Consider the following 24,558-nt stretch of genomic DNA (forward strand, 5'->3'; position numbering starts at 1 on the left):
TTTTTTTAGAATTCGATCATTGGCCTATTGACGTGCTTGGCTTGGCCAAACCTGAAGCATATCTCGAATGGCCTACGCAAGGGTATTCCTTTCTTGCAATGGACTCGGGCTTGCACGCTGTGGCTGGATTATGCCAGGTCATTTTATGAAGAAATATCATGGGTAGGGGTTAGCCAAGGGCTGTTAGGTTCGGTACGAGATTAAGCCCGCCTGTTGATTGAGTGAGTGTGCTAAGTGTTTCTCATATTCACATGATGAAAGTGAAAAGAGAAGAAGAAAACTTCGAATGTATAATAAATGAACTATACTTGCAGATTTGATCTATAAAAAGATAATAACTGAGTTACGGCAAGATTAGATGAATTTCAATGTGGATTGTGCATTTCCTATCCTAGAAATTAAATTCGGATTTTATCTACTGTTCAAATTACCATCTTAATGTCGGGGCAAAAGAAAAAAAGTTACCATCCCAATGCGCTTTAAGCAAGGAATGAACAGAAGATTTGTTTTACAATATTTATTATCAAATGTTTTTTTAAGACGGTTTCGAACGAATTGTACCGCGCTTGTAAAATTTTATCTTTTAATTCAAATCTCATTACTCACTTATCTTTTTTTTTTTTAATTCAAAAGACCTGTAATTTTCCGAAATGAAAACAAAAAGATTAATAAATCCACCTGGCATATAATTTTCCAATTTTAGCGGGAAGTTTTCCTTAAAAGATACTTTACGAAAACGTTGGACACCAACGCCGGCTGGTTTATAACTAACTTTCGACGCAAGCGATCTTTTGCACCATCGGAGACCATCTCGGTTTACAGGGGTCAGCGATGGCGTTCGTGCCGGCGGTGCAAGGCCGCCGTCGGCCGTGAACAAGCGCACGATGGGTCGACCGCGGAGGACCTCGCCAGGCGTCTCTGCGAGAGCTTCCCCGAGTAATGGCGGATCAGGCGACCGCCGTCCGCAAAGCCCTAGAGTCATCCGCGAGAAGAGGAAACCATGGCGAAAGAGAACAATGATTGGAACTTCGGTCCGACCACGAACGGAGCGGGGACAAACTGAGCGAGAGATCCAGTTCCTCGAGGAAGAGGTCGGGGAGGAGGCGATTGCGTGACTATCGGGACCGTTCTCTGGCAGAATCGTCGATGGAGGACGCGACTGATTAGCGGAATGTGGAGCCGGAGTTTGACTTGATGAAGTTGATGCTCCGAGCGAGCTAAGGCGACCCTAAACCTCACGAACAAGAGGCCCGAGAGGGTTGATGAGGCTATGAAGGATTTGGATTCGACTCGAATTGACAGCGGCGAAGGAGGTGCTGTTGCAGTGTGATACCCGCGGCTGTCCAGTTTGCTCGGGGTTAGGCCCATGTCCGGGATCTCGTCGCGCGGACCAGGCCACCGGGTTGTGGCGGGACCACATTGGCCCGTGCCATCGTTGAAGAGACCCGCCTCCCATTTTACCCGATTTCCGGCCCTAAAACCGTGTCCGGCGTCTCCGGTACACTTCTCTCTTTCTTTCGACTCTTTTCCTGTTGTTGGTTTAGAGGAAATGGAGAAGATGAGACTCCAACCAGGAATTCGGTGCGAAGCTTAGAACTGATACTTCCACTTCCAGGTAGATTAACATCGAAAGAGAATTAGCAAACTTCTACCATCTTTTTGCGTTGTCTCGTTCTAAGAAAAGGAGAACCTGAGCTCACATGAAGCTGCATATACAAGGACGAAATAGATTATCTGCAGCGGAGGAGAATGTAATCGAAGCAACCCTTCTTCATGCACTGCCGCTGCACCTGCACACAATGGGTTCTGGCAGCACCATCTCGTCTCGAATTCAGTCGAAATTGGAGTCCATGTTTTTACGAAATTGAAGTTCTCCATCCATTTCAGATGCGGTCAGTGTTGAAACCAAAAAGGATATAGAGAAACTTTGAAGATTTTGTTGAGGGAAAGCTTACCTTTACAAGCTTTTTCTCTCAACTCTCTCTTATTTCTAAGGCTTTCTACACGTTAACACCAATGGGGAGGGGACATGCCTATTTATACTACTTCTAAGGCGGCGAAGTTTTCTTCTTTATTAAATAAATTTGACTCGTCAAAACTTGAATATCAGGTTTTGAATCATCTTGTGACAGAAGATTGTAGATCAACTTGCTTCTTAAGGAAAAATTTTAAAAAAAAAACCAAAAACAATTTTAACATTTCTAACAGTCGGCCCTAGCGCCCTCCTATAACTTATGATGCAAGATCCTGTGATTCAGTACCATCTCGAACCATAATCTCCCGTTCATTTTAATGTTTCAAACGCTTCTACGCATCACTTGTCAGCGACAAAGGTTTTTATTTTATTTTATGCAAAGCATGTTTGCTTTGCCTTGTCCCGTTGGGCCCGAACTTGTCGAGTCCGTCGCTAACAAAGACGGCCCAACCAAACCATCAGCTCTACATTTGCTCTTCGATTCGTCTCTTTCTCAATCAAAGATCAAGCCCCAGGACAAAAAAAAAATCAAACGAATACGTAAGCCTGGTCGCAAAATAATTCCTCCAATCAAAGAAGAAGAAAAAGGCGGGCAGACCACGTAAGCCTTTTTCTTCTCCTCCTTTCCTCCCAAATGCGCTCGCGCCATACTACAGCTCACGGCATAGATGGCATGCATCCTCCGAAGCCGCTTACGTCATTTGCTCGCAACTGGGTCACTCCTTTCCTCTGCCGGACTTAGAAAAAAGAAAGCGATACGTATGGGCTTCCACTTCTCATCACGAGAAAGCCTCCCCTCCAAACTTCATCACTTGATCTTTTGTCTTTTTGTCACGATTTCCACACGCACACATCTCCACGGATCTTGCCCCCTTCGCTTTCCGGTTAGGCAGCCTCCTCTTTCTGGCCGCAAGTCGTCACTTTCCGGGAAAATGACGCGCGATATACGAGTGGCGGCATCAGCAAATATTTCGGCTTCTCAGGGTCGTAGTTGCTTGGGCTGTCAACTTGCTCGAAAGGGTAAGGAACGTGGGGGAAAGATTTCCCGAAACTCAATGATCGGACCAATCCGGAAGATCTTGCCTTTCTCGATACGAAAAACTGGAGAGAGCAGACAAAAGACAACTGGGTCGCTCCCCTTCCCTTTTAGAACGCTGTAGTTTGGTCAGCTTTTGGATCGTGGTGAAAAGAGATAGATGATGTGAGAATCCCCTCCCTAAAAATGCTCGAGACTCCGATGCGGGTCAAAGGGTTTCTCTCCATCGCTTTGCATGACCCATCGCCACCCCCCGCCCGCCATCATCTCGGCAAAGATTCCGCCGACTTCTCTTTCACGCCGCTCGAACTGTCGGAAACGGGGGCGTTCATGGAGCGGGATCTAAGGCCTGGTGATCCAATGGGCAAAAAGGGATCGAAAGGAATATTAATTTTAACAAGCGATGATGATCTCACGCGCTGCTCGACTTGTGGAAAGTAGGGATGAGTCGCAGTGTCTGACCGAAAATTAATATTAATTTTAACAAGAGAGATGGTACTGCGCTGAATGGTTTTTGGTGGGTTTTTGCTGAAATCGGGGGTGGGTTTGATGAATTCATTGTTTTGGATGTTTGAGTGGGGCATGAGTACATAAGAAAGAGGCTCTTGAATTGTCATGGTCATGCACTTGACCAAAAAAATAAAAAAAATTTGTCATGGTCGTGCTGGGTAGGGGACAAAGGGCACTTCTAGTGTGACAAAAATAGATTCTTTTATTTTTGGTCATTTTCTTTCTTCGTGTGACTTAGAAATCTGTCACACTTCGAGTGAGATCTTGTAAGGATCTAATTATCATGATTAATCGATCAAATTCGATGAAACTTCGTCGGAACAACTTTTAGTACATGCATGTTCGCGGATAAATGAAAAACTCTTTATTTTGACCGAGCAAGACCCCTAAAATGTGAGTCTCCTTGCGATGTTGGTGCAGTTGATAACAATATTGTTTCGAATTGATTCTTATCGAGATTAATTTTTTTCTTTCGTGTTCTTAAATTGGAAATCATTTAAAATAATATTAGATAATCATTAGGAAAAAGGTGGTGGCCTATTTGGCTTGACTTTTATTTTAAGCAATTTCATATATCGATCTTAAGGAAATATATATTTTTTGGTCAGACCTAAGGAAATATTTAGATAAACTTTAAAACTCCCCCAAAAAAGTGTGGAAAATATAGAAAGTTAATAGAAAAACGAGAAAAACACTATAAAAAAAAGGATAAGTGCATTGGAAGTTCTAAAACTTGTCACGAAAGCGTCATTGAGTAATAAAATTTTATAAAGTATAATTAAGTCCTAAAACTTATTACCAAAGTGGAATTAAATCACAAAACTTTCGAAAAGTTCAAGCAAATCCCGAAACTTATCAAATTAGTCCAATCAAGTCCTTCCGTTGGCTATACTATTTTTAAAGTTTTATGACTCGATTGTAATTTTTTTTTAAGTTTTAAAATTTGATTATGCTTTCATAATAAATTTTTTAGGATTCAATTGTATTTTCACGATAAGTTTTAGGATTTTCATAAGATATTTAAGAAAAATCACCTCGTTCGATCCATCGAGGACAGAAGCAAAGAAAGTGGCCCCCCGCCCAAGAAGCCCAAAATCGGGGAAATCAGGGGAAAATCCTCTCTCTCTCTCTCACTCTCTCTCTCTCTCCATCTCCATGTGCAGATCCCGCGTGCCCAATCATCATCGCACCCGCATGGCAATGTTAGTCCCCCAGCTCCGCACGCGCCCACGCCGCGCGTGAGCCCGCACGCCCCACTCGCGAATCGCAGAAGTACACGCGCAACCCCCTCGCGGGACTTTGTTTTGTTTACAATTATCACCTTCTTCTTGACTTTGGTCAACCAAAAAACGATTTTCAATTTTCCATTTAAAAAAATAATAATAATAATCGCTTCCCTTCCCCTCTCGAAGCCATAGCCATTCGAATGCGCGAGAAAGAGAGAGAAGAAGAAGCAGCAGGAGAAGAAGCAGGAGGAGGAAGAAGAAGAAGAAGAAGAAGAGAGAGAGAGAGAGCGAGAGGGAGGTGTTCATGCTCATGCGTCTTTTGAAGGTCCGCGAAAATGGAGGATATCATTCCTTCTCTCTCTCTCTCTCTATCTCTTCTGTGAAGTGCATCGACCGATCATGGCGTCTGTGAGGTGAAAGAGTAAGGTCTGCGTCTCCTCTTTCCTGTCCATGGCGGTGGCGATGGCGATGGCGATGGCTATGTGATGATGGCGTTTTTCGCATGAGCACGAAACTTTGATTGGGGGGGGAGAATTGAAAAAAGAAAAGCTGTTGCCTTCTCCGCGTTTGTCTCCCCTGAATTCTCTCCGGTTTTGCCATTTCTCCACTCAATCGATTTCGTTCCTCGCCCGCCTCTCCCTCCCTCCCCCTTTCCCTGAAAAATCTTCCCTCTCTCTCTCTCTCTCTCTAGAGAGCAAAAGTCGCATTCTCTCTCGTTCCTGTGAATGTGTGTGGGTGGGTGCGTGCGTGTTTGGATCTCTCGATGTTCTGTACTTTCCTGCGCGAGGGTCCTCGGCTCCCTAGGCTCTCGTGATCTGTATTGAGGTCAGAGTTAGGGTTTTCCTTTTCGTTTCTTGTTTTTGCGGGTGCGTGGGGGGTTTTTTCTTGCATTTTCCGGATCTGCGGGGAGCGTTGCCGTGGTTGTGTTGTTTGTAATGAAGAAGGTTCCCCTTTACCGTTTTCCCGCGAGGGTTGATGATGATACGGGACGGGTTTCAGCTTGCGGAGCTTCTGGGTTTTTTTTTTTTTTCTTCTGTTGATTTGATGGTTTTCTTCTTTTTTTTGGGGGGGGGGGGGGTTTCAGGTGTTCCGTGCGTAGCTGTTCCTGGGCGACTTAGCTCAATTCGAGACCTTGATCCTGGAAATTGCTAATTGGCGGTGGATTGATCGGTCGGAGAAAGCAGTTCCCTTTTTTCGCGGATTCGAAAATCTTGCTTCTGCTCTGTCGTGGCCAGATTCAGGTGCGCAATTCCTTCGCGTTGGGTTGGATCTGATTTGTGCGAAAATGGTTAAAAGTTTGCTAGAATTGTCGTCCCTCATGATTGTTTGGTCTTGCTAAGGAAGACCCTGTTATATCTAGTAATGTCTTGATTGAAGTTTGCGCAGTTTTGTTGTGTAATGATTGTTGGGAATTCTCTGCAGTAGATGGCGTTGTGGTTCTAAGGTTGGTGAGCAAAATGAATTCTGCTCAAGTGCAATCTCAAAGCACCGGACCGGGTTTATTTACTTCCATGCTTTGCCTTTTTCCTTGCTTTTTCGATACGCCTAGTTGGATGAGACTTTGTTGAACATAGAGATTATTATTAATTCCTCATGACCCCAATCTTCTTGTTGGACATCAGTCTCAGAAGACGACTTGTCTTATAATTTTTGTTCAATTAGCATTTGATGAAAGCTTGGTTCTACTTTTTCTTTAATAGTTGTTTTTTCTGTTAGCTGTTTACACGCTTTGTTTTTAGGGCCTTCTCCAATTTTGATTGACGTCTCTTCTCTCTGTGGGCCTTTATCTTGTTTCGCCAAGAGGGAACTCTTGAAATATCGTCATCAATTTGGATGGTTTTCTTGGAAGATTGAGAATGTCTCCCTAGCTACCACGTTGTATTTAACATGCTCTGTTACAAATTCGTTCTCTGGCAGTTAGATTGTCACCGCCCTGTTGCACTTCTGGAAAGGATTGCTGTGCAAATACAGTCGAAAGATATGAGCCACGCAACATTTGAGAGTGATGATGGGGTACTCTGCCAGGATCAGATTGGCTCCCCTTTGATGGACCAAGGCAAGAGTGGAGGAAGTGCAGATGGCGGATTGGTTCTGAAGAAGGGTCCATGGACGTCTGCTGAAGATGCCATTTTGGTGGACTATGTCAAGAAGCATGGGGAGGGAAATTGGAATGCTGTTCAAAGGTTCTCAGGGCTTTCTCGTTGTGGCAAGAGTTGCCGGTTGCGATGGGCAAATCACTTGCGGCCAAACTTGAAGAAAGGAGCATTTTCTGCGGAGGAAGAAAGACTCATCGTGGAGCTCCATGCAAAAATGGGAAACAAATGGGCCCGCATGGCTGCACATGTAATTGCTCTACTTCCTTATCTAGATATTGAAGGAGGAGCTGTCTCTTGCTTTCGTTATTATTCTTGTTTGCTTCCTGCACAGTTTACCTGGTGAAATTAAAATATAAGGATTTTCTGTCTTATCTGCGTTGTACAAGATATGTGATATATTGTTTAGTTAGTGGATTAGATTGCATCTGATGTATGTCTTTTAGTCTAATTTTCCTTTGGTTTAGATGAAAAGTATCCAGTGTAGCTTCTTGCATGGTTGAAATTGCCAGTGTTGGCATGCAATGAATTTGGAAGCCGTTTGAGTATAGGTCTGTTTAATAGGGCAGATCACTGGAGAGTTATAATTTTGCTTCCAGTCTGAAAAAGTTTATACTGAATTTCTGAATTTGGTCGGTTTTCTACCATGTTTGAAGTCCCTTTCATATATTCTACTTAAGGTTTTTGAAAACTCTGAAACAGTCATTTGGAACTCTACTCCTTGATGTGAAGATTCTGCAGTACCCGAGAAAACTAGTTTACCCTTTGACAGACTATCATAGTCCCATGAGGTTCGAGACAGTTAATATGCAACCATCAGGGTTCTAATATTTCATTTGTTGAGATGGTGTTGTGTCAGATGAGTATGTATTGGTCGGTTGCACTTTGCAGTAATTGTCTGTGGTGAGCTTCAGGTTGCAAGACCTCTGGATCATTCAGTTGTACATGAAGTCAATTAAGCATTTGGAATTCACTAATACAAGCACTGGTAGTGACGCTTTGCTGAAACTGTGGTTTTGAATTAGAAAATAATAGGCAGCTCTCCTGTTACTTTATGCTGCTAATTACAGATGGCATTCTTGCACCATGAGCAGCATTATTGTATATATATATATATATATATCCATGCCGGGATCATGGCTCTTTCTGTTTGGTTTGGCTGGATGAGTGTGTTATAAAATGAGAAGAATTCACAAAGGAAATGCGGATGACCTTAACTCCTTATGCGTGCTTTGAAAAAACAATAAGATGATGCAGAGGGACCTTTATAAGTACACTGGACAGCAAAAGAGCACATTTTGAGGACAATTACTCCACTGGCCTACAGCCTTGTGTGGACCTAGGTTCATTAAGGATTTGCAACACTTTTCTTTTACTTCGTTTTTTCCTGTTCCTTTGATTTTCTTTGATTGTGCAGTTCTGCATGTTACCTTCAATTCCTTTTCTTTCGTGCACTTGTTAATAGTTAGATACGCCAGTCCCTGTTATTTCACCAACATTGTCCTACCATACATCTTTCTATGTGGATAGTTCAAGATACTGACGTTCGTCACTTTTTCAATTGCTTTTGGCATCTCTTAGCTGCCGGGTCGTACAGATAATGAGATAAAGAACTATTGGAACACGCGAATCAAGAGACGTCAACGTGCTGGCTTACCTCTTTATCCTTCTGAGTTGTGCATGCAAGCATTGCAGGATGGTCAACAAGGTCAGACATTTTGCAGAATGACCAATGGGAATAAAGGTCGCCATGAGATCTTGCAGAACAGTGGTTATGAGATTCCGGATGTTGGATTTGACAGTCTAAAGGCCAACCACGGTGTCTTACCTTATGTTCCTGAAATTTCCGACATTTCTGCGACCAGCTTGCTGATGAAAGGTCTTGCTTCTTCTCAATATGGTGGTTTAGTGCCGCCAACAATGCCTCGTCACAAACGTCTTCGTCAATCAGCATCCTTTTACCCTGGCTATGCTGGTATTTTCAAAGATGCGTTTCCCTTGATGCATCAATTTGAGGATGATTCCCGCGAGAAACTTTCTCGATCTATTGTCCATCCTTTTTCGATTGATCATGATCCGGATAAGAACCCACTGCCCTTTGGTGTGGTTCAAGGTAGCCATTCCTTTTCAAATGGCAATTCCCCGACTTCTGAGCCCTCTTATGAGGCTTTGAAGTTGGAGCTCCCTTCACTCCAATATTCTGAAACTGATTTAGGTAGCTGGGACACTTCTGCTTCCCCTCCTACTTTGCTTGAATCGGTTGACAATTTTATCCTGTCTCCGGCTAGAACTGGAAAGGCTGAATCAGAGTGTCTTTCTCCCCGTAACAGTGGGCTGCTGGATGCTTTAGTTTACGAGTCAAAGACTATGAGCAGTGCCAAAAATAATTCACCTGAAAAAAGTTCAAATTCATCTGCTTTGACACCTGGTGATATAAGCAGTTCCACCTTGGATATTTGCAAGTCTGAATGGGAAGAGTATGGTGACCCCATCTCTCCACTGGGCCATTCTGCAACTTCAGTTTTCAATGGTTGCACTCCTATGAGCACTAGTGGAAGCTCACTGGATGAACAACTGCATCCCGATACCTTCACCGGTGAGAATATCTTCAATTGATTTTTTTTTTCTGGTTGCAAATATTTTTTTGTTTTTAAGGAATTTGATGCAATGGATGTAGCAATCTAATTGGCTCCTGATTAAAGCAGGCTGCAAATATCTGCAATTCCTTTTTTATTCTTTGCTATAGTCTGTGCCTTTTACCTTTTTTCTCTAGTCTCCTAAATTTTCCTTCTTTCAGGCTGGACACACATTGATTCTGGCTTGAGCATTTAACAATTGTTTTGGTTGTTCTGCAGCATACGATGTGAAACCGGAACCTTTTAACCAGGTTCAGTCTCCTGAGAGCAAGCATGAAAACCCTGCCCATTGCGACTTGATGCGGCCTGATGCTTTGCTCGCTTCAGATTGGTTTGGACTTGGTTCTGGATCTCTGAAGGATCAATCTACCATTTCTGATTCCATGGTGTCGCTTCTCGGAGATGATCTTTGCAACGACTACAAACAAAGCATCGGAACTTGTTCTTCAGATCAAGGATGGAGACTTAATTCGTGTGCCTGGAACAACATGGCTTCTGCGTGTCAAATGCCTGGACTTCCGTAGAATTTGCTAGGCCGAAATTTCCCCGAGGTCTGAATCGACTTATGTTCCTGTCGATAATTTGTCTAGTCAATCCTAGTCGCGCGCAGAACACACGAAGGCCACCATGACCAAAATTAGATTCTGGCTGTGGTTTCCTTAGTGCTCTTGCTCTTAAGACATTTGGTATTTGGAATTTGCCCTGTGTGAAACTTTGAACTACAGAGGCATTTAGGTGTATGTTGACCTTGTTCCTCTATAATTGTTTGAATAACCGAATATCCTGTATTGGATGCTTGGCGCAGGCTAAGATTGTTCGCATTATTTTCTTTCTGGTTTTCTCGTTCTATAATTATCTGGTATTTCCCCATTTAAACAAAAATCTTTTAAAGTGTCTTGCGATTCTGCTGTGATATATCCCCCTTTTTATCCATCATTTTTCAAACCTCCAATTAAGATATAGAATGATGACGTTGAACATGAGTTAAAAATAAACGCCAAAGGTTTTTCTTTTGCGAAAAATGAGTAATTTTAAAAGTATTTTCTTAACATAATTATTTAAATCACCTTAAAAAATTAGTTAAAGGAAAACGGCCAGAAAAAGGAAAGGTAACAGCAATCTATTCTCAAAATTTTCTTCTTGTCCTTTCCAAATCAAATCATCATTCAGCTAAGAATTGAACCGAATTGGGAATCGGTCCAGATCTCGGTTCCTAAAATTTGAAAACGGTAAATATCGGTTCCCGATTCCAACTAGGTGCGGACTGTTTTTTTATTTTTATTATTTCAAATTTTCAAAACCCTAATTTCCATTCTTTTCTCGTTCAGATTTAGTACGCATGCTCGTTTCTCACTCGTCTCACTCTTACTTCTTTCAGTCTTAGTCATGCACGCATGCTCGTTTCTCACTCCTCTCACTCTTACTTCTTTCAGTCTTAGTCATGCAGCGCTCAAGCTTCCCTCGCAGCTCGATGCGTTTCATACTTGATTCTTGATGATCATTATAGCTTTGTTCATGAGTATGATTAGTATAGCAGTTTAGATTATGCAACAATACTTGCAGTCTTGCGGGAAACAGGAAAAAAATAGAGGAGATACGACTGATTTTGAGACCCACCCAGGAATCGGACCGGATTCGGTTCTACAAATTGGGAACCGGCCCTTTTAGTCCAGTTCCGATCACCCCTATTTACAATGACAAAATCAATCGACTCCTTTTTCTTTTCTTTTTTTTTCCTTTTTTAGTGAAATAATATTAGCCCCTTTTCCGAAATTAGGGATTTCATTTTTTCGCGCGAAATGACCGTTAAGTTCCGTCGCCTACTTCCCGCGAGGCTTTGTTCGAGCGAACAATCTTCGCAGGTTCGTCGGAGAGAGAGAGAGAGATTTTCTGGGGGGAATGTGTTGGAAATATAACGCGGAAACGACAGGATCTTGCAAATTAAGTTAATGCGAAAATACCAAAGAAATAAACAAGGAACGATAAAGGACACCAGAGATTTACGTGGTTCGGTCCGAATATCGGTACCTACATCCACGGAGAGAGCCAGCAACAAATAATCCACTATAATCGGAGAATCAGAGTTACAATTCGCTCATACGCTCGAGTGTTTCCCACACCTACGTTTAAGCCCAAACCCAAAGTGTTTACGACTAAACAACTTAATTTGGATAAAATAAACTCACTGCATAAATCTTCGCGTGTTGAAGCCCAAAGCGAAACGCTCTCGTGCGATCGAAACCAAGAACGACCGTACGTTCTTTTCTCTTGTTCTCGTGCGGCGCTTCTTCTCTGAGAACTTCGTGGGCGTTCGCGGCTAGTGCGGCTCTGTGCGTGTGCGGCTTCAAAACCCTCGCAGAAGATAACATGCCTTTTATACGTGTGCCCCTTCTTTCTCTTTTATTTTATTATTTAATTCCAAGAGTCAACAAAGAATAACTTTGACCAGGGCCCACCAGTTTTCCTTCTCTGTTGAAAACGTCCTTCACTTTACGTGCCATCAGAAGGATTTCTTTTATAGGCAATTTTGAATATTTTCTCCAAAAGAAAATATATATCTTCACGATAAATATGAAATTTATCCAAGCGAGTCACATTCCGTAAACAATTCAAACTCGAGACATAGATTCAACAATTCTCTACCTTGGCTCGACGTTTGTAGCCAAGTTATAGTACTCATCATCCATGCTAGCTCTCCCAACGCCCCGACGGGCACTCACTCTCCACAGATGTCAATTGTGCTCAAGCAGAGCTTGAGCTTCGCCAAAGGAACATGCTTAGTCATCATGTCCGCTGGATTCTCTGCTGTCGCAATCTTGTTAACAACAGCTACACCCTTCGCTAAGACATCTCGGATGAAGTGGTACCTAATGTCGATATGCTTCGTTCGCTCATGATAAACCGGATTATATGTCAGATATATCGCACCTTGGTTATCACAGTGTATATCAACACTATTCTGATCTAACCCAAAGTCCGAGAGTAAACCTTTTAGCCATATCGCCTCTTTCACTATAAAGGTCAGTGCCATGTACTCTGCCTCAGTCGAAGACAAGGCAACGTGATCCTGTAAGGATGCCTTCCAACTAACTGCACCACCTGCTAGCGTAAATACGTACCCTGCTAAAGACCTGCGTTCATCCAAGTCACCTGCGTGATCCGAATCCACATAACCAGTGGTCTCACTGCCATTACTGTTCCTTTGGTACACAATTCCAACATCTGCTGTTCCCTTCAAATATCTGAGGATCCACTTCACAGCTTCCCAATGAGCTTTACCAGGACGCTTCATATAACGACTAACTACGCTCACTGCTTGTGAAATATCGGGCCTAGTGCATACCATAGCATACATAATACTACCCACTGCACTAGAATAAGGAACACGGGACATATGCTCCTCCTCCTCCTCAGTCTGCGGTAATAACTTATCTGAAAGTTTAAAGTGCATCGCCAAAGGTGTACTTCTGATTTATTGATCGCATATTAAATCGTGCAACAATCTTCTCAATATATTTCTTCGAGAAAGACGTAAAATTCCTACAGTCCTGTCACGCAAAATCTCCATACCCAAAATTTTCTTTGCAACACCTAAATCTTTCATCTCAAATTCAGCACTCAATTGCCTCTTCAGCATAACAATATCAGACATGCTCTTAGCTGCTATCAACATATCATCAACATATAGTAACAGATATATCAAAGACCCATCCTCCAATCTCCTATAGTAAACACAACTATCCATATGACTTTTGGAATGGTTCTGACTAGCCATGAAAGAATCGAATCGCTTATACCACTGCCTAGGAGACTGTTTCAGCCCATATAAAGATTTCTTCAATAAACAAACATGATCTACCTTACCCGGAATAGTAAATCCCTCTGGCTGCCTCATGTAAATCCGCTCCTCCAACTCATCGTGAAGAAACGCTGTTTTCACATCTAGCTGCTCCAGCTCGAGATCCTGTGCAGCAACTAAGGCAAGTAAAACACGAATATAAGTATGTCTTACCATAGGAGAGAACACCTCGTTGTAGTCAATGCCCTCCCGCTGTGTATACCCCTTCGCCACAAGTCTCGCCTTATATCTCGCTGCCTCGACACCGGGAATGCCCTACTTCCGTTTAAAGACCCACTTGCTACCGACAATCTTCTGGCTCTTAGGTACTTTGACCAACTCCCATGTCTGATTCCGATGAAGTGATTCCATCTCTTCACTCATAGCCCCTATCCATTGCGACGACTCAGAACTCGCCATCGCCTCAAAGTAAAACGAAGGCTCATCTGTCTCTACCTCGTCACCTACAGTCAATGCATAAGCAATATCTGGATAACCATAACGTACCGGTGGTTTAATTTGCCTTCTCTGTCTACCCGCGGCTATAGTGTGTTACGGCTCTGCTGATTGTTCATTATCACCGACTTCAGGAACTGCGGCCTCATCTGCAATTTCAACTTCTGTTACCTTCGAGGTCTCCGGAGTCTCCACCTGAATCTCCACCTCACTACTGACACCACGATCTGTCTGCTCTGCTGGTTGTGTCTCAAGACCCCTTCTTTGAAGCATTGCAGTCTCGTCGAAGATCACGTCTCTACTGATTAGAAAACCAGGTGATCTGGGATCAGTGCACCACAGCCGATAGCCTTTCACCCCATGTGCATAACCCAGAAATATGCACTTCTTCGCCCTCGGCTCAAGCTTACCATCACTCGCATGAGCATATACAGGACATCCGAATACTCGTAATCCGGAGTAATCAACAGGTTTCCCCGACCATACTTCCTCAAGGGTCTTCCACTCTATAGCAGATGATAGAGATCGATTAACCAAGTAACATGCCATGTTCACTGCTTCGGCCCAAAATTCCTTGTCTATTCCTGCATGCGAAAGCATGCTCCGAGCTCGCTCCAGTAAAGTTCTGTTCTTCCGTTCTGCAATGCCATTCTGCTGTGGTGTCCCGGGCACTGTGCGGTGTCTCACAATCCCTTCTTTCTCGCAAAACTCGGTAAAATCTTTACCACAGAACTCCATGCCGTTATCAGTTCTCAGGCATTTGATCTGTTTATCTGACTGCTTCTCAATCAATGCCTTAAACTTCTTGAACCGATCAAGCACATTAGATTTGTGCTTCAGAAAGTAAACCCATACCTTTCTAGAGTAGTCGTCGATAAATGTTAGCATATATCGGGCACCTCCTTTTGAAGGAACCGGAGACGGGCCCCAGATATCTGAATGAATGTACTCAACCGGTCGCTTGGTCGAATGAACAGCTATTGTAAACTTAATCCGACGCTGCTTCCCAAAGATGCAGTGCTCACATAAGTCCAGCTTCCCTGTCTTCTGACCCTTCAACAACCCCCTATCACTCAGCATCGTCATACCTGCCTCGCTCATGTGCCCCAAACGCATATGCCATAACTGAGTCAAGTCAGAATCTGACTCACCTAATGAAACTGCAGCAGCTCCGGTCACGGTCTCTCCCAGTAGATGATAGAGAGAATTCACTTTCTTTCCCTTCATCACTGTCATGGCACCTCGAGAGACCTTTAGCACTCCACCTTCAGCGGTGTACTTACACCCGATATCATCGAGTGTCCCCAGAGAAATAAGGTTCTTCTTGAGCTCTGGTACATGCCTCACGTCTGTCAGTGTGCGTACCACCCCATCGTGCATCCGAATCCGAATTGTTCTTATCCCCACAACATTGCAGGTTGCATTATTCCCCATCAGAACTCTACCACCATCTGCAATCTGGTAAGTAGTAAACCGGTTCTTATGAGGCGTCATATGATAAGAACACCCCGAATCTAGCACCCATTCGTCTCCTAACGAACCAGTAGTCACACACAAGATGGCCTCTGCATCACTAGTGCTCTCCTCAGCAACGTTTGCCACACTGCTTGTAGCATTCTGCTTGTCACCTCTATTTCTTCGCTTCGGACAATCTCTCCTGATGTGCCCCTCCTCGTGACACTCAAAGCACTTCACGCGTCCCTTAGACTTTCGATTGCGTGACTTTGACCTGCTTTTACCTCTGCTACTACTGGACCCTCGATGTTGTTCTCTACCTCGAATCACTAGTCCCCGCGCTATATCCTGCGCTAGACTGTCATCTCGCAACTTCCTCTGCCACTCTTTAGATAACAATGCTGACTTTACCTCTTCCGAGGTAATCGTAGTATGCCCTTGGAGTAGTGAATCAGTAAAGTGCTCCCATGATTCCGGTAAAGAAGCCAATAACATCATGCCCTGTTCCTCATCATCAAGTATCTTACCGACGTTCTTCAAATCCATCGTGAGTTTATTAAATTCATCTAGGTGGGATCTGATCGACGTACCTTCAGTATATCGAAATTGAAACATCCTCTTCAACATGTACAAGCGATTGTTCAAACCCTTCGTTACATAGAGTGCCTGTAATTTTGCCCACAATGCTGCGGCATCCTTCTCCTCAATCACCTCTATTAACACTTCATCCGATAAATTCAGCAGGATTGTACTCTTTGCTCTCTCCATTAGCTCTGCTTTATCAGCCGCTTTCATTATAATGGGTAACCCATCTTCGCCATCTAATGCTTTGGCCAAACCTTGGGTTGTCAATAGCGCACGCATCTTGACGCTCCATAACCCAAAGTTGTTCCTCCCGTTAAACTTCTCAATCTCAACTTTCGCTCCAGACATAATTGCAATAGCAGAATTTCCAGATAATAATCAGACAAGCAAAAGCCCCAAATCACAATCCAGAAAATCCAACCCTCAAGCTCTGATACCAATTGTTGGAAATATAACACGGAAACGACAGGATCTTGCAAATTAAGTCAATGCGAAAATACCAAAGAAATAAACAAGGAACGATAAAGGACACCAGAGATTTAGGTGGTTCGGTCCGAATATCGGTACCTACATCCACGGGGAGAGCCAGCAACAAATAATCCACTATAATCGGAGAATCAGAGTTACAATTCGCTCATACGCTCGAGTATTTTCCACACCTACGTTTAAGCCCAAACCCAAAGTGTTTACGAATAAACAACTTAATTTGGACAAAATAAACTCACTGCATAAATCTCCGCGTGTTGAAGCCCAAAGCGAAACGCTCTCGTACGATCGAAACCAAGAACGACTGTACGTTCTTTTCTCTTGTTCTCGTGCGGCGCTTCTTCTCTGAGAACTTCGTGGGCGTTCGCGGCTAATGCGGCTCTGTGCGTGTGCGGCTTCAAAACCCTCGCAGAAGATAACATGCCTTTTATACGTGTGCCCCTTCTTTCTCTTTTATTTTATTATTTAATTCCAAGAGTCAACAAAGAATAACTTTGACCAGGACTCACAAGTTTTCCTTCTCTGTTGAAAACGTCCTTCACTTTACGTGCCATCAGAAGGATTTCTTTTATAGGCAATTTTGAATATTTTCTCCAAAAGAAAATATATATCTTCACGATAAATATGAAATTTATCCAAGCGAGTCACATTCCGTAAACGATTCAAACTGAAGACATAAATTCAACAGAATGCATCATCATCTTCGATTTCCTCTCTGCCAATGACTGTTATCAATCTCTTTTGCTGGGTTTGAACTGGATCATCATGAAAGTGGTCGAGAAATTTTCGGCGCAGAGCACGATGCCGTTTGAATGTTAGTCAGTGGGAAGCATTTTTCGGGTCGAAGACATCGATGTGTTTTGGCCACTGCAAGACTAGTTCGATCTTTCTCTCATGACGTGAGGAAAAAATATGTCCTTTTGCCGTTCAAGATCCCAAGATGCGCGGGAAAGATAAACCCAGAACGAGCAGAGTGGCAGAAATCTTTATTTTGATGAAGAACGACAGGAACAGCCACGGAACTTTAGTTTTTACAACCCTTGAAGGGGTGCGATTCTTGTTTTACATTGAGCCTGAAATGCATTCTTTTTTTCCTCAGCTAACTTGACGACTAGGCTGGCATCCCTAAGGAACGAAGTTGTCACGTCACCGACTTCATGCACGCATTCCTGTCTGCTTACTGGGTCTATCGTCTTCGGACGTGCAGTGAATGATGCTGCAAACCATGCTTCTGTCCACTCCTGGTGAAATTTTCCTCCGATGTGCTGGCCTTTTGGGTCTTGCACAGTTGAAGGAACACAGTTTGGTAAAAGGTCACGGGCAGCATCAAGCCAGATGAAGGTATCTTGTATCTTGTAGTGATGAGTAATCATTAGAAGATTCTGCATTGGTGTCCCCCGATGTTTCTCCGCTCTTTGTACTGGTCGCTTTGCCGCTGGCTTTGCTCTGTGCATCACTTAAGGAAGTTCCAGAAGAAGTGGGTTTCATCGAAGGTGATGGCGGAAGCCTTCCACTCGCATAACCCATGCCATACATTGGTGCTGTGTCCACACTGAAGCTTCTATCATCGAATTGTGATTCAGTGGAGTCTGGCATGCTGCCGACTGAATCTGATTTTGCTGGGGAGAAGTCTCTTATGTAGCAAACTGCCTTGCCTTCCATTATGTAAGTGAATGCATCAACTACCTGCATTTGTTTTGGAGGAAGACTGAGGAAACCCTCCTGTGTGATTTATAATGGCAACATATTCTAAAGAAATCGGCAATAACAGATTCTTGATCAAGCTTAGTGTTCTAAAATCCTCCGAGCGACTTTGCCCACTTCTTGAAAATCTGCATAATCTGCTCTAGCATTTTAACTATGCCACGTTAATTTCTCTTTGCATTTTCAGGGACATATAGATGCTCGTTCCTTCGCTCAAGTTCATCTACACAATTTCAATCAATAGTCAGAAAGTCCAACCCTAACTACTTAAGTTACACGTGGCCACAATAAACCTCATAAGGATAACATTTATGTTCCTCTCTTGTGCAAACTCGAATGAAACCGGATGAAAAATGGACTTGGAGGCAAATAACAGGGAATAAGATGACCAAGAATCCAAAGTTAAAGGAAATATGAAATGGGACACGAAGAAATGAAAATTAGCTCCCATACCTATATTAACAAGTCCTACCCGAATGTTTAAACTGATAATTGCAGTGAAGTTACATGTATCTAAAGCCATGATAATCCTGTAAGTAAGATATGCAGGATAAATTTAATAGAAACTAAATATGAGGAAGGAGTTGTTCCACTATTAGGTTAGACTGAAAGTAATTTATTTACCTAAGACATTGCACATTCTACAGAAATCCAGGCCAATTAATCTAGGACGTGAAACTGAGTATATGACAAAACTGCTATGAGGTTTTTAGAATGCCAAGTGGTTCTGTTGTGGGGTTCATACATTCAGATCCATGTCTTAGTTTTGTCAGTACGTGTTCTTTTAGCTTAGGAGAGTGTTTTGAATTTTATTGTTGCTGTTCTTGCAAGATATTAGTGAAAATGAAAGACTGACCGCCTCCATAGTCATCCTCTTTTGAGGATCCTTGCTGAGACATTTTTCTGCTACTCGAACCATCCAAAACAGTTGGTAGACGTCATGGGACTCTCCAATCCTGCGATCAATCAGATCTGGATAGTTTCGTTCTTTTAATAGTGGTCGTGCCTGCAAAACGTTTTAAGTTGTCAGTAGAAGAACCTTGTATACAGAAGAAAGGATTAAGTTGCACAAACAGGGGACAAAATGAAGAGCAAGTTAGACTGCCTTCAACCTGATCTTTTCAACAACAAGCCATTGTTTGCAGTCCAAAACAAATGAACCAAATTCAGGAAGTAAACTTTTGTTCTTTTATGAAACAAATCACCCTCTAGCAGCTCCATGCCTTTATGCTCGTTAGGTGGCCTTCTTTCTTGATGTTTTATTGAAAAAATACAGTGCAGGAAAAATTTGAAAGAAATTGTTTCTGGACCGCCTTACCTGGAGAACTTAATCACCTTACATTTGCAGACAGATATCAAAGTGCATATAGCCAACATAAAATTATATGTTGAAGTGCATAAAGAAGCCAATACCCATCCTACAAGACTTTTTCCTCCAAGAGATTTATCTGTGGTCTTCAGTCCTGTTATTAGCTGCAACAGAACGACCCCAAAGGAGTACACGTCCGTCTTGGTAGAAACTTTCCCATATTCTGCATATTCGGGGGCCAAATATCCTAGAGTTCCAACAAGTCTTGTCTCAGAGCTGTAATCCGAGTCTTCATGTCGAGTTTTTGCAAGACCGAAATCTCCTAGCTAATACAAATGCAATTCGTTAGAAAACTTCAGTTTGGCAGAATAGTTCCAGTACCAGGTTAATAGATTGAGTTGTATGTGGTATTAATCTAGCCAGATTTGTTATGTTGCCTCTCATGAAAGTTTTAGTTAGGTGCTAAACTTGTAAAGAACATTTTTAATGACAAAAATATAGGTTTTACGTGTCCATTTCTGATTATAAGATATACAACTCATTTGTCACAGTATCATTTTTTTTGGAACTAATTTCCTACTTTTGAAGAGTTTGAGGATAACTCGGAAAAACGAGATACAATTGTTTAGGAAGACAGCAGAGTTGTTGAATTTCACAATTCTGTCAGCTTTTATTGAAAAAGTACTCAAGTGAACATATGAAGATCCGAGGGATTCCTGTAGGATTTACCAGTGATTCAAAATCATGTGTTACTAGGATGTTGTTAGGTCTCATATCTCTGTGGACAATGTTCTTCTCATGGAGATACTGTAAACCTTTTGCGGCTCCCATGGCTATTCTCATCCTCTTTTCCCAAGTAAGAGGTCTGCGAGAGTGTTCTGCACCAGGAAAACATATCCTTGTTATTAGTTTTATCTGCATATCATATTCAGGAAAAACCCAATTCCATACAATGTGCGAGAGGAAAATTATCATGCGACTTGGAACTAGAATAGCAACAATTAGAAAAATCATGCGCCTTCAATGCATTAGATACTTACTGGACAGATGTTGATCCAGAGAACCATTGCAGACATACTCGTACACAAGCAAGCGGCGATTTCCTTCTGAACATGATCCTAACAGCATGACCAAATTCTCATGCCTGGCTGTACTGAGTACATTAACTTCAGATTTGAATTCCTTCTCTCCTTGAAAACTGGCACTTTTATGTTGCTTAACAGCAATTTTCAGCCCATTCAGCACTCCTCTATAGACAGAACCAAAGCCACCTTCGGAGAGGTAGTTCTTTGGAGCGAATCCTTCTGTGGCAGTTTGGAGCTCTGCATAATTGAAGTCTCTCTTCCATCCAAGTTTTGGACGTTTATTCTTACAAATTGAGCATATATTGTTTTTAAATTGCTCATTTTGTTGACAATCTTCCATGCAATCAGTGTTCTTGCTGCTGGGATGTATCTGGGAATCTTCCAGACTGACTCCACTATTTGGTTTTGTCTTATCTTCCTCTTGCACGTTTGCAGTGAGTAACGGGGATTGCTCTCCGGCAGTTTCCTGTTCTGTGTTTGTGGTAGTCTCCTCGTCTCGAAAATACAGTGGGGAGCCCCGGTCCTCAGTAAAGCTAGAACTTGAGGCTTCAGTGTAGCCCAGGCTTGAAGTTGAAACTGTAGGTGTGATCAGCTGCTCACTTGATGAAGATTTAGAGAATGCAGATGTTATGGGAGGATGCCGTGGGGGTTCCGCACCAGCACCCTCGCCTTTTGTTTTGTCATTTTTTTGAAAACTGACAGATCCTGAAACAACACGGAATAGATTTAGACAGAGTCTTCAGAATAATTTTTGACCGTGTGCTTTGCTTGAACAATATTTCCATAGATAGGATGCTATGATCCGTCCGTGTACGAGCATATTGAGCATACCTATATCTGATTCTTATGAGGGAAAGGTCACGACTACATGATATGTCTCCCAACAATACAATAGAGTGATTCTACGTTCTTCTTTCAGGAGTTGTTGTACAGACTGCTTGGGAGGAAAGAAGGAAGAAAAAAGCATTTCTCTACCAAGTTTTCAGCCATCCAATCAGATGTTAGCATTCGGACTCCTTGAACTTGGAAGACTGCTGACTATAAATTATCAACTCATCCCACAATGTGGACTTTGTCTTTCATGTCTGTAGAGTCAATCTATGCGACTGCTTAAGCTAGTTTTAGAAGAGAAGGTGAGAAAAGTTCTCTCAGACGGCATTTCCTCACTTTGATGCAGATTTATTTACTGAATACGAGGCTCAGAATTGAATCTTCTAAGATGTGCAAATGTCGTTAGGAGTTCAAAGGTGTTCGCACAAGATACAAGAGGGCAATATATTACTTACTCCTGGGAGACAATTCGTCCTCTGTGCCGCTGGGTAGCATTTCATAATATGTAACAGGACCTGGAGAGCTTCTACTCTCACCAGTGCTTTTCCCGGTGGACACTTTACTGTTTACACTGGCTTTTTGCCCTTTCAACTCTTCAATGCGGTTATTGCTTTTTACCCTTGCTATTCCACATGAAAGATTTTCCATGAGGTACTTCTTATCCTTCTTCATCTGCCTGCATCAAGGATGTGTCAAGATATATAGCAATTCTTTTTGTGCTATTGTGTTTTTGACGCTCAATGTTTCCCCTTACTGGTCTAAAACAAGAATAAAAACCACCCGTTCGCATTATGGATTTTAAAATGCATATAGACCAAACCGTTACTTCACTGGCACGATTTGCTTTTACTGCATAGAAATAGAGGGCTTTTGTTACTAGAGTTAAAAGCCCTAGACAATAGTCAAAGTTTCATCTTGCTCTTCACGTCTGCTTTCTATGATAAAGGTAAAACTCAAATCGTGTGTAGCAATTTAGTAATTTTATGAATTGTGAGAGAGAGAAAGAGAGAGAGAAGTATTGCATGTTAATGTTACTTGTTTACTTTATATTACATTTTCATCTGAATTATGGGGGGCAACATATGTTTAGAAAGAGTTTATTATTCAGAGAACTTGCAGAAGTTTTCATGATAGTTTGGCTAACCTGTCAAGTATCACCCATGTTGCGTCAAAACTCTTGGCAGTCCTTACAGCAACAACCTTAGGCAAAGCCCCAGCTTTCACATCTATCAGGAAGTCAATCTGAGATTTCATAAACAAAAGTTTGTTTTGTTACCCTATAGTTTACAAGGCTAAAATGTTGGCTTCAATCTTTCCCAGTACTATACCAGAGCAGCTAAGTAAACTAGTTCATCCTTATGATACGAAAGAAGAATTCGCATGCATATAGAAGTCCTCGTGAACATCATTGTGCAACTAATCTAGCAATTTTGTATTGCATTCATGTCGTCAGCCAGATATCTACGGTCATGTCTCCAGAGATATATATACCTTTACAACGAAGTGAACAGAGCTGCTTCTGGTTGTGTGCTCAGTTAAATTGTCAAATTATTCCAAATGTGAGAATGAGAGGCAAGTTATTTCAATTTGTTTCCTCAGTTCCTTCTGAGATTAAAAAAAAACAGAGTTTATAGCAAATATGTTGTGAATGATTTGGGGACAGATGGACACATATTCTGCACGCAGGTAGTGCAATAAAGAAAATTCCACAGTTAGGATATTGAAATGACACATGTAATTTTCATTCGGAGACTGTTTGTGTAAGGAGTTATTTTACCCTGGTGGTGTTTATGACATAAACCATTCACACACAGCATCTTCAGTACTATTGAGGACCTGACTAAAACTTATTTATGAAGCGATTTAGAAATCTGAAGAAAGTTTATAATAGCCAAGTAGCTTGTGGATGCGTCGAAACTAAATTTGTTGTACTTATAGTATATAATTGAGAAGCTAAAGGGACAGTAAGCTTGCTGCCTGTTTTGTATTAGTGTCACTAATTGGCATGTAAAAACTAGATCACTTTACTACACAATCCAGCCATGCAACATCTACTTTCTGCTTGTTTTTTTTATAGCATTAACTGTGGCTCAACTCACCAAAATATTTTCATCAAGGAGATTGTTTCACATTCATTTGATATTTTTAAACTATCAAACAATATATGTACCAAATTATAACAATTAATTGTGAGAATAAATTATTAATGTATTAGTATTATGGTGAAAATTTATGATTGTAAACAAATGTCTCCTGTACACTGCATTGGCCATTAGATTAGCAGCTTTTAGTGCACTTCCTAATTTCAAGGAAAACTGGTCATATGTTAACAGAGTAGTTGCAACTGAAAAAGTAATCCAAACTGTCAGCATGATCATCTTAATCTCAAAGCGGAGATGTGTTATTTCGCGGATTGAAGTGCACGCACTACTTGTTTGTTGCATAGAAGAATAATTTCCTATGAAAAGAATCTATCTACTTATGGCAGATAAAGGTTAAAAATGAGTGGAAAGCCTTATATTAGAAGATCAAAATGGTAAAGGTATATTGTTGTCTTGGAAGCACAGTTAGTATCACAGCATCATTCTCTAATGCTTATCTCTAGATCTCTTTCTGATCCTCTGCACTAGACTTTTTGTGTGGTTAATTGCTTGCCATGTAAAAAGATCTTAAAAGAAGCAGCGTGTGTAAACCTGACTTTTGGGACATCACCTCTGCTTTCTTGCACTCTTGATATATCTTCTTAAGTTCCTTATCATTCAGGTACTCTTCCTTCTTTCGTGCAACTTCTTCCGTTATGGTTTTCTGATTTGCTCCAAGTATTGACCTTGAATCCACTTTGATCTTGTAGCCCACTAGATGTATGAAGAGGAGAGTGTGGCAAGAGATGATACAAGTTAGAAAGCACAAACTGGTTAAGTGGTGAATGTTATGCTGTCATTTCTCTTCCCTGTACACATATCTTTCCCAAGCGAGAACAAAAATCTGAAATCTTACGCAGTTTTCCAGCCTTTGATAACATACTAGGACTAATAACCTGGTGGAGAACTCCAAGAAGCAGGAGCTTATCTCCAGGCTTAAGTGGTAAGCCTTGCAGGGCCCATTTGATTGCACTCAGGCTAACATCTCCCGAAGCATCCACGATCACCACCACTCTTTGAACTTCAAAGGACATTTTTTTTTGTGTTGCTGCTTTCACTGAACTAGAAGTGAATATTGCAAAAAATAAAATAAAAATAACACAAACAGGTAGAAAGCTCAAAATCAATAGTTTTTTCGGCAAGTTGTTTTCAAAAACTGCTTTAAAAGTTTCTGCAAGATGACTTTCAGATA

At 41.9% G+C, this 24,558-nt stretch overlaps 3 protein-coding genes across 5 annotated transcripts; 1 reads left to right on the plus strand and 2 right to left on the minus strand.

Annotated features, from left to right (window-relative positions):
- The first annotated feature begins 5,009 nt into the window (after positions 1–5,009).
- On the plus strand, positions 5,010–10,286 carry LOC115684804 (transcription factor GAMYB-like). Of its 3 annotated transcripts, none has more exons than XM_030609686.2 (5): positions 5,010–5,572; positions 5,832–5,988; positions 6,665–7,090; positions 8,422–9,436; positions 9,696–10,286. In XM_030609686.2, exons 3-5 carry the CDS (start codon positions 6,728–6,730, stop codon positions 9,998–10,000), a joined length of 1,683 nt encoding a protein of 560 aa, XP_030465546.1. In that variant the 5' UTR covers positions 5,010–5,572; positions 5,832–5,988; positions 6,665–6,727; the 3' UTR covers positions 10,001–10,286. The 3 variants fall into 3 exon arrangements, with proteins under 3 accessions (XP_030465546.1, XP_030465547.1, XP_056164435.1); XM_030609687.2 differs by having other exon boundaries at positions 5,010–5,173; XM_056308460.1 differs by having other exon boundaries at positions 5,010–5,168.
- A 7,336-nt stretch (positions 10,287–17,622) lies between these two features.
- Positions 17,623–20,140, minus strand: LOC115684807 (proline-rich receptor-like protein kinase PERK8). The gene is made up of 4 exons (XM_030609691.2): positions 20,039–20,140; positions 19,414–19,635; positions 18,857–19,006; positions 17,623–17,982 (listed from the first exon to the last, which is right to left on the minus strand). Exons 1-4 carry the CDS (start codon positions 20,138–20,140, stop codon positions 17,623–17,625), a joined length of 834 nt encoding a protein of 277 aa, XP_030465551.2.
- On the minus strand, positions 19,356–24,400 carry LOC130134530 (inactive protein kinase SELMODRAFT_444075-like). Its single transcript, XM_056308148.1, has 5 exons — positions 24,223–24,400; positions 23,938–24,080; positions 22,370–22,467; positions 21,677–21,901; positions 19,356–21,131 (listed from the first exon to the last, which is right to left on the minus strand). The coding sequence occupies exons 1-5, from the start codon at positions 24,398–24,400 to the stop codon at positions 20,330–20,332; spliced, it is 1,446 nt and encodes a 481-aa protein (XP_056164123.1). The 3' UTR covers positions 19,356–20,329.
- Between the last annotated feature and the right edge of the window lie 158 nt (positions 24,401–24,558).

The sequence above is a fragment of the Syzygium oleosum genome, unplaced genomic scaffold, assembly GCF_021117445.2.
Source record: "Syzygium oleosum isolate NSW1041296 unplaced genomic scaffold, Sole_v2.1 Sole_v2.02, whole genome shotgun sequence".
NCBI classification, from domain to species: domain Eukaryota; kingdom Viridiplantae; phylum Streptophyta; class Magnoliopsida; order Myrtales; family Myrtaceae; genus Syzygium; species Syzygium oleosum.

What these genes read in the sequence shown, in the direction of transcription:
- LOC115684804 (XM_030609686.2), top strand. Translation starts at nt 6,728, where the DNA reads ATGAGCCACGCAACATTTGAGAGTGATGATGGGGTACTCTGCCAGGAT. An exon ending in GGGCCCGCATGGCTGCACAT is followed by an intron (nt 7,091 to 8,421) that starts GTAATTGCTCTA and finishes GGCATCTCTTAG; the next exon opens with CTGCCGGGTCGTACAGATAA. An exon ending in GCATCCCGATACCTTCACCG is followed by an intron (nt 9,437 to 9,695) that starts GTGAGAATATCT and finishes GTTGTTCTGCAG; the next exon opens with CATACGATGTGAAACCGGAA.
- LOC115684807 (XM_030609691.2), bottom strand. Translation starts at nt 20,140, where the DNA reads ATGGGAGCCGCAAAAGGTTTACAGTATCTCCATGAGAAGAACATTGTC. An exon ending in GAAAAAGTCTTGTAGGATGG is followed by an intron (nt 19,007 to 19,413) that starts GTATTGGCTTCT and finishes AACGTTTTGCAG; the next exon opens with GCACGACCACTATTAAAAGA. An exon ending in AGAGGATGACTATGGAGGCG is followed by an intron (nt 17,983 to 18,856) that starts GTCAGTCTTTCA and finishes AAACAAATGCAG; the next exon opens with GTAGTTGATGCATTCACTTA.
- LOC130134530 (XM_056308148.1), bottom strand. Translation starts at nt 24,400, where the DNA reads ATGTCCTTTGAAGTTCAAAGAGTGGTGGTGATCGTGGATGCTTCGGGA. An exon ending in ATCAAAGGCTGGAAAACTGC is followed by an intron (nt 24,081 to 24,222) that starts GTAAGATTTCAG and finishes TCATACATCTAG; the next exon opens with TGGGCTACAAGATCAAAGTG. An exon ending in ACATGGGTGATACTTGACAG is followed by an intron (nt 21,902 to 22,369) that starts GTTAGCCAAACT and finishes TCCTTGATGCAG; the next exon opens with GCAGATGAAGAAGGATAAGA.